The sequence below is a fragment of the Python bivittatus genome, unplaced genomic scaffold, assembly GCF_059951505.1.
Source record: "Python bivittatus isolate LINGU-HERP-01145 unplaced genomic scaffold, Pbiv_v1 ctg000070_np1212, whole genome shotgun sequence".
NCBI classification, from domain to species: domain Eukaryota; kingdom Metazoa; phylum Chordata; class Lepidosauria; order Squamata; family Pythonidae; genus Python; species Python bivittatus.
In genome coordinates, this window is record NW_028277034.1 from 35,454,938 (window position 1) to 35,469,930 (window position 14,993).

General features: G+C 37.5%; 1 protein-coding gene across 24 annotated transcripts in view; it reads right to left on the reverse strand.

The window, feature by feature from the left end:
- ANK2 (ankyrin 2) overlaps positions 1-14,993 on the reverse strand; it is a 304,223-nt gene that overhangs the window by 74,796 nt on the left and 214,434 nt on the right. For 19 of the 24 annotated variants that reach the window (XM_088132944.1, XM_088132955.1, XM_088132949.1 and 16 more), the window contains 9 exons: positions 7,985-8,083; positions 7,746-7,844; positions 6,415-6,513; positions 6,004-6,201; positions 5,465-5,563; positions 3,561-3,659; positions 2,634-2,831; positions 1,324-1,422; positions 1,131-1,229 (listed from right to left, as the gene is read on the reverse strand). In XM_088132944.1, the coding sequence (XP_087989070.1) occupies positions 1,131-1,229; positions 1,324-1,422; positions 2,634-2,831; positions 3,561-3,659; positions 5,465-5,563; positions 6,004-6,201; positions 6,415-6,513; positions 7,746-7,844; positions 7,985-8,083 (1,089 nt within the window). The remainder of the gene's footprint in view (positions 1-1,130; positions 1,230-1,323; positions 1,423-2,633; positions 2,832-3,560; positions 3,660-5,464; positions 5,564-6,003; positions 6,202-6,414; positions 6,514-7,745; positions 7,845-7,984; positions 8,084-14,993) is intronic. The other 5 variants (XM_088132957.1, XM_088132959.1, XM_088132947.1 and 2 more) reach the window with 2 other exon arrangements.

A 14,993-nucleotide genomic window follows, 5' to 3' on the forward strand; every position in this document is an offset into this window, starting at 1 on the left:
GACCTGGCTTTGTCACTTGGCCTGGGTGGGGAGGGAATACCTCAAGCAGGGAGATGGCTAGCCCCATAGTGGCCAGCTGTCCTCGGCCCAATTTCCCATCTTCTTGGATTTTCCTTTTTTAGTATTGTTCTTAATTCTAGATGTAGTATGTATTTTATATATATTTATAGTTTTAATGTTTTTTGTAAGTCACCCAGAGTCCCCCATTGTGGGGGGGATGGGCGGGAGAGAAATCCAACAAATAAATAAATAAATAAATAAATAAATAAATAAATAAATAAATAAATAAATGTTCCCACCTACCAGGAGATATGGTGGGAGGGGGCCTGACAGTAGGCACTGACAGTGGGCATTATCTGTAACAGCTTCCCTCCTTAGGAGTAGCTTGCCCTCCAAAGCAAGGATCGCCAGCACTGTCATGGCTTTCCAACCCTGCTCTTCAAGAAGACTTTGGGGGATTAATTATAGCCATTGCTCCATCAGAAACAAAATTTACCTCATTAATTTTAGTACTAATTAGGAGATTTAGATTTTGGATGTCACTATTTAATTTATCATAATACTGATTTATTCTGTAAGTTCTGTAAAACACCAAGAATCTGCTAAGTTTCAGGCAGTGGCCAAATCTCATAAATAATAAATAAATACAACTTTGATCAACTGAAGAAATAGGCATTTGCTATTTTATAGTGTAACAACATAGTTAAATTGCTTCTATACAGGAATGTATCTAGCCTAATTATTATAAACAAAAATATGTACATATTCATTAATATTTCCAGTACAACAATACTTAATAAGATGAAGCAATAATTACAAGAGATAATTTTGCATATTACACAATAACACTTTTAACTTTAACTGAATATTTTTAGATTAGCTTTCCTCAGACTGGTGCCAACAAAATGCATTAGCACTGTAATTTCAGAATTCCGTGGTCATGCTGATAATGACTGGCTATGAATTATTATCTGTACATAGTAAATACAGTATTAATGATGCTTTATTCATAGACTACTGCATTGAAAAATTGACCCTTCTACTTTCAGATATTGTAAATTTCTTAAATACAAATTAATATTAACGTGCTTGTTTTTAAATGAAAAAGAAAGGAAACGATTAACATTTACCTTTGTCTTAGCATTGACATTAGCTCCTTGCTTCAGAAGAAAGTTCACCATCTTGATGTTTCCATAGTGACAAGCCACAATTAGTGGAGTGTAACCCAGCTAAATGAAAAGGACCCCCCAAAAACGTAAGTTGTGAATGTGATAAGGCATTGGAAATTTATTTTATCATCTTGGAAATTACTGTTTGTCATACCTTTGTCTGGGCATCTTTGTTTGCTCCATGCTTTATCAGCATATCTGCTACATTCACTTTATCTTCTTGAGCTGCTAAATGTAAAGATGTCAGTCCACTCTGAAAATTAACAACACAAGTACTTTTAGTGATACAGATTAAGAGAAGAAACATCTTATATACTGTAATAATTAAAGTGTTTTGACCATCATCAAGGGTAACCCTTTATAAAGCTTCTTGCAGCAAAATACCTCTCTGGCCATAACCTGAGTAATAAGGGTCAAAGCTTGAATACCACAGGCTGTAACCATGCTGCCTTGGGGAACTGAATCCTAACAAAGGCAGGTATTTAATATGATATTCCTAAACATGTCCTCTCAGAAGTAGCCCTAATGAAATTCAGTTCAATAATCATTACAGTAAGTATCTCAGCTTCAGTGTTATGGAAATCTCAACATGCTCTAACAGATTTAATTGCAATTTCCAATTAACATATAAGCAGAGATCAGAGCCACAAAGAACTTCTGCGGATATGTTATCTGCTGTTGAGGAGATTAGTAGTAGATTTAAAAAATCATATTCCACTAATGAGTGTTTTAGATAACGCTCATTAGCCAAATATATTCTTACACATCTTCCTTTTTTTATATCCAAGTAACTTCTCCCTAACAATTATCATGAACTCTCCAGACTGTCAATTTGTTCACAGCTTGTTTCCAATTCTGGTTAGATATTGGAGAACACAAAAACTGTAGATATTAACAAGATGGGGTGGTGGTGGTAAAACTGGGTATTATAAAAGAATTGAACAGCATGGCGACTGGCTTCATACGCATGCTGGAGAAGAGAGGCAGAAAAAAATGAAACATTCTGCAAACAAGGAAAAAATATTTATACAATTCTGAATATTTGGTGAAATTCTGCCAGGAACAGTAGAATCTTGTAAAGGAGACACTTACCCTCAATCCCAAAACCAACCGTATCTCATAATCATAATCATTACAGTAAGTATCTCAGCTTCAGCATTATGGAAACCTCAACATGATCTAACAGATTTAACTGCAATTTCCAATTAACATATAAGCAGAGATCAGAGCCACAAAGAACTTCTATGGATATATTATCTGCTATTGAGAAGATTAGCAGTAGATTTAAAAAAATCATATTCCACTAATGAGTGTTTTAGATAACACTCATTAGCCAAATATATTCTTACACATCTTCCTTTTTTTCTTCTCTAACAAATTCATATTTTGTATTGCTTTGTAGAACACATATCATTTTCTAGATGATAGTTCAAGAATTCATTCTTAATAGAAAGAGAACATTACCTTTGTGGCCACATGAATATTGGCTCCCTTCTCCAGAAGTACGTTCACCATGTCAGCATGACCTTCCTGAGAGGCCAAGTGAAGTGGAGTCACACCTTGTTTGGTCAAAATATTGGTCTCTGCTCCATAATTCAGTAAGGTTGTGGCTATCTGCATCTGATTCTTCTTAGCAGCAATGTGTAGAGGAGTATACCCATTCTAAAACCAGTTGCCTTGTATTAATATACATTTGAATTTTGTTTTCTTTCATAATAAAATATCAAGAAATTGCCTCTTCAGAGAATAACCATTATTTTTCTGATACTACAACTTTCACCTAAAGAGTAATATTAGCCATAGTTTCTTGAATGAAATCACAGCTGCAATCATTTAAGACATACGTTGGCACTGATATTTCAAAGGTCCAATCTTAATTATAGAACACATCATAGCTGTTATTGAGAAGAGTTACAGGCTTTCCTTTAAAAGATTATTGCTGATTAGAATTCATGTAACTTTTATAGAACTTGACTTTTGATGACACATTGGAGACATCCGTGCATTTCCTAGCAATAATTACATAAGTGGTTTGCCACTGCCTTTTTTCCAGAAAGCTTTTTTACTTATCTAAGTGTCTGAGCTTCCATGCTCAGACAAGGTCAGCTTGGTGGAAACTATACCCAAAATGGCACCTCATCCATACTTGTCTTCCCTAAATGGATTCCTTCCAGACATATTGGATATGTGCCAGCTAGGGTGGAAGATAATTGTGATCTAACGAGTCTGGAAGGTTATAGCTTGTTTATTTTAGAACAGTGTTTTTTAAACTTCCCCAGCATGCTGACTGGGGAATTCTGGGAGTTGAAGTCCACACATCTTGTTGCCGAACTTGAAAAACACTGTTTTAGAACAACCGGAACATATTCACAGTAGAATGGTAAGTCTCACCTTGGCAGTAGCATGAGGAGAAGAACCTTTCTCCAGTAAGAGTAGTGCCACTTTCTGATTGTCGTAGTGAGCAGCAACATGGAGGGGAGTGAGACCATTCTGGAAAGGGTGGTTTATGTTAAGGCATTAAGTGCTGGTTAGCTTTGTTTAAACTAGCATTAATTACAAAACAACAGCATAGATTAAATAAGCAATTGACTAAGAAAAACACAGCAGGTTTAACTCAAAGTGAATTATTTCATATTAGACAAGTTATTTAAAAGAGAAGAGTATTAAATCAATATTAGACAAAAGATTTTTTGCTTTTTAAAAAAGAATACGCCATTTCAATTTTATTAAATTTTCTGGACTGGTATATTTGTAGTGATGTACAAAATAGTTTGGATTCAAAATGTTTCCAACTTGAAATGCCCTATCATGAGTCCATAACAGCTGTTTTGTCCTTACTGAAAGTGTTCTGACACTATTCCAAGTATCCTAAAAGTATCTTCTGCTTAAATCACTCCTGTTTTGAGCTCTGAGCACTTCTGGGGGGCAGGTTTCAGCAAAAAACACTTCCAGAATGGTCAGGATATTATCAGAAGACTTCCTTCACTATGATTGGAACAGCTGTTTCAAACTCAAAACATTTCATACATCCCTAGTATATTGCAGTCCTAACCATATATTCTTATTGCCAAGCCTGAAATCCTCAATGACTTTATAGCAGAAAGAAGAACAGAACACTTCCATTTTATCTATGGAATTTCTGGCAATCTGGAAAAATAGCCATCTAATTGAAATCCTTTATTATTATTTTTTTATAAATATACTCATGGTGGAATTACATGAAAGCATATCTGTAGAAGAGAAAGAAATAGGGGATTCCCTCCCCTAATCTCACTCACTGTACAATAAGTACAAAAGCTAGTCACTAGTCAGGGAAACGCTATATTTTCAAGCAGCTGCATTGTTGCTGAAGGGATTACCAAAAAGTTGCAGCTGAGGTGGGTGGCAGACTGAATGTGAGGAAGGAAATTGCTGCAGGGTTATTTAAGTCTTATTTAAGTTATTTAAGAGAGAGAGGGAGAGAGAAAGAAAGAAAGAGAGGGAGGGAGGGAGGGAGGGAACTAGCAAGTTGGTCAAGGCTGAATTTCTGATGCATGATAGACAACCTGATTGCCTTTCCTAGCATATCTGAGCAAGATGTTTGCCATGGAATGATTGTTTATGGGACTCTTGTTAAGCTGAAGAGAACACCTTTTTTCTTCCCTCTTTTAACTCTGTGTTAGAAAGTTAAAAGTCTATCTACTGAGGCACCTGAACAGAATACTGCCACTGAGATTGGTACTGAGCAAAGTGACACATTAGAATAGTCTGTTGCTAAATGTATCAGTTTCTTCATCCCCCTTTTATATCACCTGTTTCTGTTCAACATTTCCTGGCAACTTTTCTTGCCCCACTGCACATCATTAACTATAGTTGGCATGAACATGTGAGACAAATTGAACTAGATCTTATGAAGTACATGTAGAAACCTTGACATGGAGCTATAGCAACAATATCTTCTATCATGTGCTAACTATAATGATAAGGTACTATCCTTGTTGGCTTTTCATGACATGCAAACAATCACCTAAAAAGGAAGCCTTCATGTGATAATCCTATAAAGAGTCAGTCAGTGAAATCCATTCTAATTTGTCCGTTACAATACGATATAAGCACTACCTGTAGCAATTAATACTGGGAAAGCTTTTGTAAAAAATAGTATAAACATAGTACCTGCATACTGTTATAAATGATATTTTTATTTCAGTATCAAATTCTTCTGTAATATTGAGTGCAGCATCAAAACTAGGATATTTAACACTTAGAACAAAAGTCTCTTAGTTACTGGTAATTCAAACTGGAATACTAATTCCTACCTTCCCAGCTGAATCAGCAGATGCACGACGCTGCAATAGGAGTTTTGCCACATCTAGGCTTCCATACTTCGCTGCCACATGCAGTGGTGTGAATCCCTTCTGTAAAATATGGAAGTAGAAAATCAGAGTACTAATATACTCTGAAGGAAAACCTTGTCATGCTTCATCCAGATTGATACTGAAATTAGAAGGAATCATAGGCCGAGATTCAAGAACACAACAGCTTTATTACAGATACTAGAAAAACTGTTAGTACAAAGAAAACCAGCAACTGCAAACTGTAACACCCAACCCATATATAGAACAGCTAAATCTCACATCTTAAGTCTCTTCCTTCTGCTCATGTTTCATAAGAGGCTGAGGGCCATTCATTTTGGGGCAGAAGGAATGGATGACCCGTGTATATTGTTATTAAAATCTGGTTTCAAGGCCTTTGCTTCTATGTTAGCCCAATCTAGCCATAACAATCTATTGGTAAAATTATAATTCTGGTCTTAGTTGACTACTTGGAACATTAACACCAAAACTTTAGATTTTACCTTGGTAGCCAAGGAGTGTGCTGCACCTGCCTCCAACAGAACCGATGCTACATCAACTTGGCCTTCTCGGGCAGAGATGTGTAGTGGTGTATACCCATTAGTTGTTGCAGCATCTGGGTGTGCCATGTGTTGCAACAGTAGCTGCACAATTTCTGTTTTACCCAAGCGAGATGCAATATGCAGTGGTGTCTGTTCCTCCTACAACTCAAAAGATGACAGAAGTTAGATATTATCTATCTATCTATCTATCTATCTATCTATCTATCTATCTATCTATCTATCTATCTCCCACCCACCCTTGAGTTCTTTCACTATAGAAGATTGCAAGAAAAAAAAATTCATCATAGCACACCTAGAATTCTTCTGACTTTGTTAAAAATGTTGCAGAAGCTGACATGTGAGAATACATACCCTAGCTCGTGCATCAACCAAAGCACCGTTTCTTAGGAGGCAGCGCACAACTTCCACTTGTCCTGCACGAGCTGCCATGTGTAATGCAGTCTCACCACGCTGAAGAAAGATGGATGTGTTAAATTTGCTAGCCATTTGAACAAAAACCTTCAAATTGATTTAACGTTAGTCTTGCATATGGCAAGTGCCTATTTTCCACGTAGTGTGAGTCAAAGCTATTCTGATAACAACAAATAAAAACCCAATGTCAGTTTTCTTCTGACAGAACTTTTTCCCACATCCTACTAGAGCTAATTTGGAAGGAGAATATGAGGGACTGCGGCAACCAGAATTCGCCCCTCTGCTTCTGCTGAATTATTTCTCTTTATTTACTGAACAAATTTATAACTTGCAGCTATGGTGTAAGACCTGGATTTCAGTCTACACTGAATTTCGGGAACTTGAGATACTTGTTTATCATTGGAAATTCACTAGCACAACCTTCTGGGCATGCTATACCACATATTGGCACCATTGACACAACTCTGCTATTATAGCAGTCAGAATGGAAGACACAGGAAGGTTGGGAAGAAGTGGATTTGCGACAAATTCATATATTCCCAAACTACAAATGTTTGTGATACAACTTTGCACAGAATAAAACAGAGGCAGAAACCAAGTTAATCTATTAAATTAATTAGACAAATTGGCGGGGGGGGGGGACTCCCATCTTTCTTCTCCTACTAAACTACACTGAAATAATAGAATATAGGATTTCATATCCACTGAACCACAACCCCTATAGCTATAGTATATAATATGGATTTAATCTGCCAGCATCCATATGTAAACTCCCGAGAAAAGGATTGTATTACCTGGTCTTGAGTCAAGCATATCCTCCCGCTAACAACGTTTTTCCCAGAAAAATAAACTCTATTTTGAATGCTGTTTATAATAACTAGGTACTTATATTTTCTCAAGGACAAATTATCTATCTATCTATCTATCTATCTATCTATCTATCTATCTATCTATCTATCTATCTATCTATCTATCTATCTGCATTTAAATAGTTTTGCCTATCCTGTACACAATCTGGTATACAAACAACAGAACCTGAAACTATTTAGCAAATTGCTTAGACATTGCTTTGAGATTTCAGAAATAAAAGTGTGCTTTAAAAGTATTTACAAGACAAGCAGAAGACAGAGGAAAGCACCATGTTCCATTTTAAATGTATTCCTGTAAGACGCTTAGAAAGAAAAGGTTCACAAAATACTAATATCTAACGTAGCTTCTGGTTAAGACACCCCTAGCGAGCTTAGGATTACTCAAATCCAAGCCATACTCACAATGTTAGTGACATCTGGAGAGGCACCATTTTGCAGTAGAAGGAGAACTATGTTCAGATGCCCCATAAATGCAGCCACATGAATTGGTGTCAGGCCCGACTGTGAAATAAAGCAATAGCAATTTTACTCCTCTGCAAAATGCCTTTAAATTCTGCCTAATTTATATATATCTAAAAAGGAGAGTGTGAAGAGAAAGAAGAGATGGCCATGAGAGAGGGTTCTTTGTGAAATTTCTCTACCTCTGTTATAGCTTGGATTGAAGCCCCATATTTCACCAGCAGTTCCATTACTTTAATGCGATTTTTCTTGCAAGCAATATGCAGTGGAGTAAAACCATTCTGTGCAAAAAAACAGTCATGTTAGTTAAGCATGCACCTTCTGTTCTCATACAGATAGATTACCCTTTTTAAAAAAAGTCAGATTCTGACATACTGAGAAAACAAGAATACCAAGGCCACTGGAACAGCTGCAGCAATGAGCCCAAAAGAGAATTTGTGAAGTTAATGGATGTCTTAAGCAGACCAAAAAAAAAAAAGTCTGATTGGCAGTTTAATCTGTGTGGTGTTCTTTATTCTTTTTGCTATAGTAGTAGCTGATGAAATTGAGCTACAGAGACCACAGCAGTGTAGCATTACCCACCCTGTGTAAATAATACAGACTTCATAATCACCAACATCTGCAGTATAGGACTGCACCCCATGCAAGTAGTTTCTATGGTGCTTGGAGTATGGGGAAGGACATTAGAGTAAGAATGTTTGATTATATTGCCACCATTTTCTATGGCTTAATATAGACTTTCTCCAGTTAATACCAGAGTATGTTAACTATAACGGTTACTTCAGTACTTAATTTGACCTTATCTTATTATTAAAGTCCACTTGTAAATCTATGTATTCTGAACAATTATATGACAATGCTGAACTGTTAATTTTTTTTTTTTTGCATAGAAATAGGACATTATAGCAAGAGACCACTGATTAATTATTGAGAGACTTGAACAATGGGATTTACAACCACCATAAGAAGTATCAATTTGAAAAATTATGGGTTTTAACAAGCAACTCAAATAAGCATGATCCTACTCTCCCTCTTAGAGCTCTCTCTGCCCCCAAGAAACTTTCCAGAGGTTCACAATTTCTCCTGAACAATGTGGGAGGGACAGGAGTGGGCTGCAAGGGAGGGGTAGTATTTGTTCCAAATTGGACAGAACTTCACCACTAGCCCACAACATCCTTTATCTGTAGAAAGCCAGGGCTGACAATATCACATTATCCAGGAAGAATCTTGGCCCACAGAGAAGCCCCTTGGAAATCAAAAGGATAAGAAGAATAGGAAAGTCAACATAGTACATGAACTTCCCTGTTTGCTTATTTAAAAAAAACCAAACCACTTTAATTATCACAATAAGAAACACAAGTTTTATAATGAGTTTCTGAATTTATTATTATTGGCTTAACAATACTTTAATGGTATTTTTGCAGAGTGTTATGTTGGGACAGGGAATCAGGTGAATTCAGCTTAATCCCTGTGATATTGGTATTATTGTGATATTCTCAGTACCAAGTGGAAAATCTTGGATTCTCTCCTAACTTGGAGGATACACATTACAGTAAAAGCAATAGATTTGTTTCCTTTTCTTCAGTTTTTAAAATGTTGTTTCATTCAGCACTGCCAACTATTTATTGTCTGAATCTTTAAAAATGCAAGTGTTTCTAATTCTATCCAGAGCAAAGCACCAATGGCCATCTTTCCCCCTCCCAGGATGCTTCTGAAATGAAACTAGTTACACTAATACTATTGACAATTGAGAGCCATTTGGGAATAAGAAAAAATAGTCACTGACAGATTTCTTTCAGCCACCAAAGTTGGCACATGGGCTGATATAAATAAGTCTTTTTTTTTTTTAAAAAAAAGAACTGTTGGAATGCATAGCAATTTCTAAACTGTTCGAATAAATGGAAAAGAAAGGAAGCTATCACTTCCTTGTCTCATTTCTGAAACAATTTATCCTCTTTCGGCTCAACCTACTCTTGGCCCCAAATTCTCTCTCCTCCATTTGCCATGTGCAAATAAAGGAAATAAACTGGGGATGCTATTTCAGGTCATTCCTAAATTGTATCCATGATACACACACGCACATTCTATAGAACACAATCACAATACATTACATTCCAGAATTGCATTGTCTAAGCTAAAAAATAGTGTGATTTGTGTCCTACAAAAATGCACTATTTCAACAACACAGGTAAGCCATGCAAAAACAAATGCATGGTAACTTAATTCATGGGGAGATCTACACAACATACAAAATAGAAACATACAGAAGTATGGGCATCCATGGGAAAGGATGAATGTGTTTTGATATCACAACACAAATTCCATTCCTTATACACTTGTGCATGACACTGTATTGATAATATGAAAGGGCAGAGCTTATGTCATGTGCATCTTACAATGCAGATTTCATTATTTGGGCATTGACATGCTTACGGAAGGACACCTATGCACAGAAACCATCTATTCAGGAATAAATTACTTATTGTATCAAGAACCAAAAACAGGCTTGGGCATCCTAAATGTTAACAAACTTACTATGCTATTAGCTTTCATAGACTGTAGTCCACTTCAGCTATTGTATTGGGATATTTTTATGTTTAATCACATAATAATAGTAAAGGCTACAATATTCCCAAACTATTCAGTGCTCCATTTACTTTATGTAAGGTACTAGCAATGCTACCATTTATTTCTCAAATCAAAACCAAGGTCCACAGATTCTGTGGGTAACTTGTCACAAAGCCAGGGGGGAAAGTGGAATTGAAATGAACTTTGAATTGTTTGAATGATCTGCTAAGTCCCTCTACTAGTTCATACGAATGCAGATTCTACCATTCTATTCTTACCTTCCTAGCCAGAATTTGAAACTTAATTGTTAATGCAAACTAGAAATAGAGCTGTTCCAAATTTGGATCAGGCATAAAGCCTTAGGGAAGAAATAGACTTTTGTTAAAAGTTGCATGAGTTATTGAATAAGATACCTATCTTGTTAAGCAGCAAGAGTGTCTTAGTGTGACATCTAAATATGATTGTCTTATCCTCTATGGATTTCTTTATGTTAGGTGTCTTCAAATATTCTTTACTGTTTTTTTTTTCTTTACTTTTAATGGAATACAGAAGAAATTCATTGAGAAGAATGAGCAAGAAACATCACCATCCATGAAACACCTGCTCAGTATTCTGCAGCATCGTCTGCTATTTGTTTAGACTCCAGTCAAACATACTGGTGATCCTACATTTATTATCACCGGCATCATCATCTTTGGATCTTAAAACTAAACGATTTATATTGACATGAACTGCTATAACATTTTTGATTGTATATCTTTAAAAGGTGCTCCTCCTGTTATTCTCAAAGAAAATACTATTTAAGGCCCTTAAAAACAATAACAAACTATTTTTTTCTCAAGTTTCTATTTTCTTCTTGGTTCTGCTCTTTCCACAGTGGTTGAAAGGCAGCCCCATGCTTTGCCTTGTCTACTGACACCATGCCACTTAGGTTTGACGTTATGCTGTGCTGTAGCATCTCTTGTTTAATCCCTAATAATGTGAAATTTTAATTCTGCCCTCAGGTGTTACATAGTGTTTTTCTAGGCAACATCAAATCAAGAAGTGTTTAGGATTAAAAGAGGAATCATATATTGTGTATGAGTGAGTCCATGTGTTATAAAAAAGTAAAGTCTCCTTCAAGTGGAGTTTGACTTGGTTATTATACGGACACATGCATGTGTTTTTCTTGGCAACAGTTTGGACATGGTATTTCCTTGTTTTCCTAATCTGATCTGTAGCCCTGGAATTTCTTGGTGGTTTTCCACCAAAGTATTTAACAATGTTCAGCCTTGCTTAGTCTTTTTGAGCATCTAAAGACTCAAGGAAGACTATATTATTCATAGTAGACATATGTAACCAACTATATACAATAAGGTATATCAAGGCTATATGATCAGATGTATGCAATTGGTAAGCTACTTATATCTCCTAATTGGTGGATGTGGGCAACATTACATTGATTTGCAAGGCAGTCCCTAGATGAGAATTCTAGCTTCCATAGGATAGCATGAATATCCTTGGAGTAAAATTTGGCTTTGGTTGTCTGGTGGCATATTGGCCAAAAATTGCCTAACCAGTAGTGTCCTTATCATTAGCTAGGAATAATGCATGCAGCACTGATATGACTAAAAGTGGTGAACTAGTCAATATCTTCTTTCTTTTGCTAAAAAAGCCTTGATTGACCAAAATTGTGATGGATGGAAGAAAGTGAATATCTGTGGACCCATTTGATGATGTCCATGGCATATAGAACACTGTGACGTATGAAGTAAATGGTAAATGGTAAAGAACATAAATTACTGAATAAAATGGAATAAAAGAAAATAGGTATATTGTGTGTCTGTGAAACTAAAAGAAGGGTGTGGTGCTCCCCCTCTGGAATAGTATCCCCCCCTCCCCCCCGCCCAGACAGTAGACTTGCCTGAATCCTGCTGGCCTTTTGCAAAGCATTATAAACTTGGCTCTGTCATCTAGGCTGGGCCCTGGCAGTATGGGTGAGCCCATATCATAGTTGATTTGAATGTAGGATATTATTAATGTTCTCAAAAGCTATTTTTACACTATTGATGCTGTTTTTAAATTTTGACTGTTTTATCTTGTTTCTATTTTGTTTTAATTGTTAGCCACTCAGACTCATGTATATGAGGTGGGTGGCCTTATAAATTTGATGGAAGGGAGGGAGGGAGGGAGGGAGGGAGGGAGGGAGGGAAGGCAAGCTGAATGAAAGTGGTCTGATTTTGTGAAGTTGATGAATACATGAAAGAACCAGAGAGGAATTTTGAAGTGGAATGGATTCAAATAGAGCAGTTGGAAGGAGGGCTTGTCCTGTTCTGGAACAGATAAAATGAATAAACTATAGTTTTCATATTCTGAATGGGAAAAAACTATGAACATGCTAACTTAGGCAATCAAACATATCTATCAAATCTAAATTATTAAGCAATGCCAGACTATCTGGCAAAGATATATTAGCTCAATCTTTCCCAAGTGAAGTCTTCCAGGTGTTGGGACTTACAACACTCAGGTTTTGCAAGCAGCATGGATTTACTGGGTAGAAACTATAGGTCTTCTACCCCAACACAACTTCAGAACACTCATGAAAAGGGCTGCATTACACTGATGTCATTCACTATGACACACTGCTTATGGGGCAGAATATAATATAATCTTTATTGTAAACTGTCCCCTTCATGGATCGCTGCCTTGTCGTGGTGAACGGGCTTGCGTAACTCAGTGAAGCCATGAGCTATACCGTGCAGGGCCACCCAAGACGGACAGGTCATGACAGACAGTTCTGACAAAATGTGGTCCACTGGAGAAGGAAATGGCAACCCACTCCAGTATCCTTGCCAAGAAAACCCCATGGACAATGTCAAAAGGCTAAAAGATATGACGCCGGAAGATGAACCCCTCAGGTTGGAAGGTGTCCAACGTGCTACTGGGGAAGAGCGGAGAGCAATTCCAAGTAGCTCCAGAAAGAGTGAAGCGGCTGGGCCAAAGCCAAAAGGATGTTCAGCTGTGGATGTATTTGTAAGCGAAAAGAAGGTCCGATGCTGTAAAGAACAATATTGTATAGGTACCTGGAATGTAAGATCTATGAACCAAGGCAAGTTGGATGTGGTCGAACATGAGAAGACAAGCTTGAACGTTGACATCTTGGGAATCAGCGAATTAAAATGGATGGGAATGGGTGAATTTAATTCAGGTGACCATTATATCTACTACTGTGGACAAGAAACCCTTAGAAGAAATGGAGTACCACTCATAGTCAATAAGAGAGTGGAAAAAGCAGTAATGGGGTACAACCTCAAAAATGACAGAATGATCTCAGTGCGAATCCAAGGCAAACCATTCAGCATCACAGTAATCCAAGTCTATGCCCCAACCACTTATGCCGAGGAAGCTGAAGTTGACCGGTTCTATGAAGACCTACAACACCTTCTAGAACTAGCACCAAAAATGTCCTTTTCATCATAGGGGATTGGAATGCTAAAGCAGGAAGTCAAGGAATAATCAGAATAACACGCAAATTTGGCCTTGGAGTACAAAATGAAGCAGGGCAAAGGCTAATAGAGTTCTGTCAAGAGAACAAGCTGGTCATAGCAAACACTCTTTTCCAACAACACAAGAGACTCTACACGTGGACATCACCAGATGGTCAATACCGAAACCAGATTGATTATATACTTTGCAGCCAAAGATGGAGAAGCTCTATGCAGACAGCAAAAACAAGACCAGGAGCTGACTGTGGCTCAGATCATGAGCTGCTTACTGCAAAATTTAGGCTTAAATTGAAGAATGTAGGGAAAACCACTAGACTACTGAGGTATGACTTAGATCATATTCCTTGTGAGTACACAGTGAAGGTGATGAATAGATTTAGGGGAGTAGATTTGGTAGACAGAGTGCCTGAACAACTATGGATGGAGGCCCGTAACATTGTACAGGAGGCAGCAACTAAAACCATCCCAAAGAAAAAGAAATGCAAGAAAGCAAAATGGCTGTCTGATGAGGCTTTACAAATAGCTGTGGAAAGAAGGAATGCAAAAAGCAAGGGTGAAAGGGAAAGATATAAACAACTGAATGCAGATTTCCAGAGAATAGCAAGGAGAGATAAGAAGGCCTTCTTAAATGAAGAATGCAAAGAAATCGAGGAAAACAATAGAATGGGGAAGACTAGAGATCTCTTCAAGAAAACTGGAGATATCAAAGGAACGTTTAGTGGAAAGATGGGCATGATAAAGGACAAAAAAGGCAGGGACCTAACAGAAGCAGAAGAGATTAAGAAGAGGTGGCAAGGATACACAGAAGAACTATACAAGAAAGATCTTAATGCCCCTGATGTCCATGCCAGACATCCTAGAGAGTGAAGTCAAGTGGGCCTTAGGAAGCATTACTAACAACAAAGCTAGTGGAGATGGAGAGGGCGGAGCTGGCGTCGCGGCGATACGGCGGGCGATCCTGGGCTTCCAGGATCGCAGCCGATATCTCCCCCCCCGGATGGTCCCGATGGACCTAAGCCGTCCCGTAGAGACGGTGATTGCAAAGGGCGCGTCCTGCGGATCTCAGGGACACCGCAAGTCCCAGATTGATCCCAGGAGAAGCTCTTGAAGCCGGCGGAGGAGAGGCAGCCATTTAATG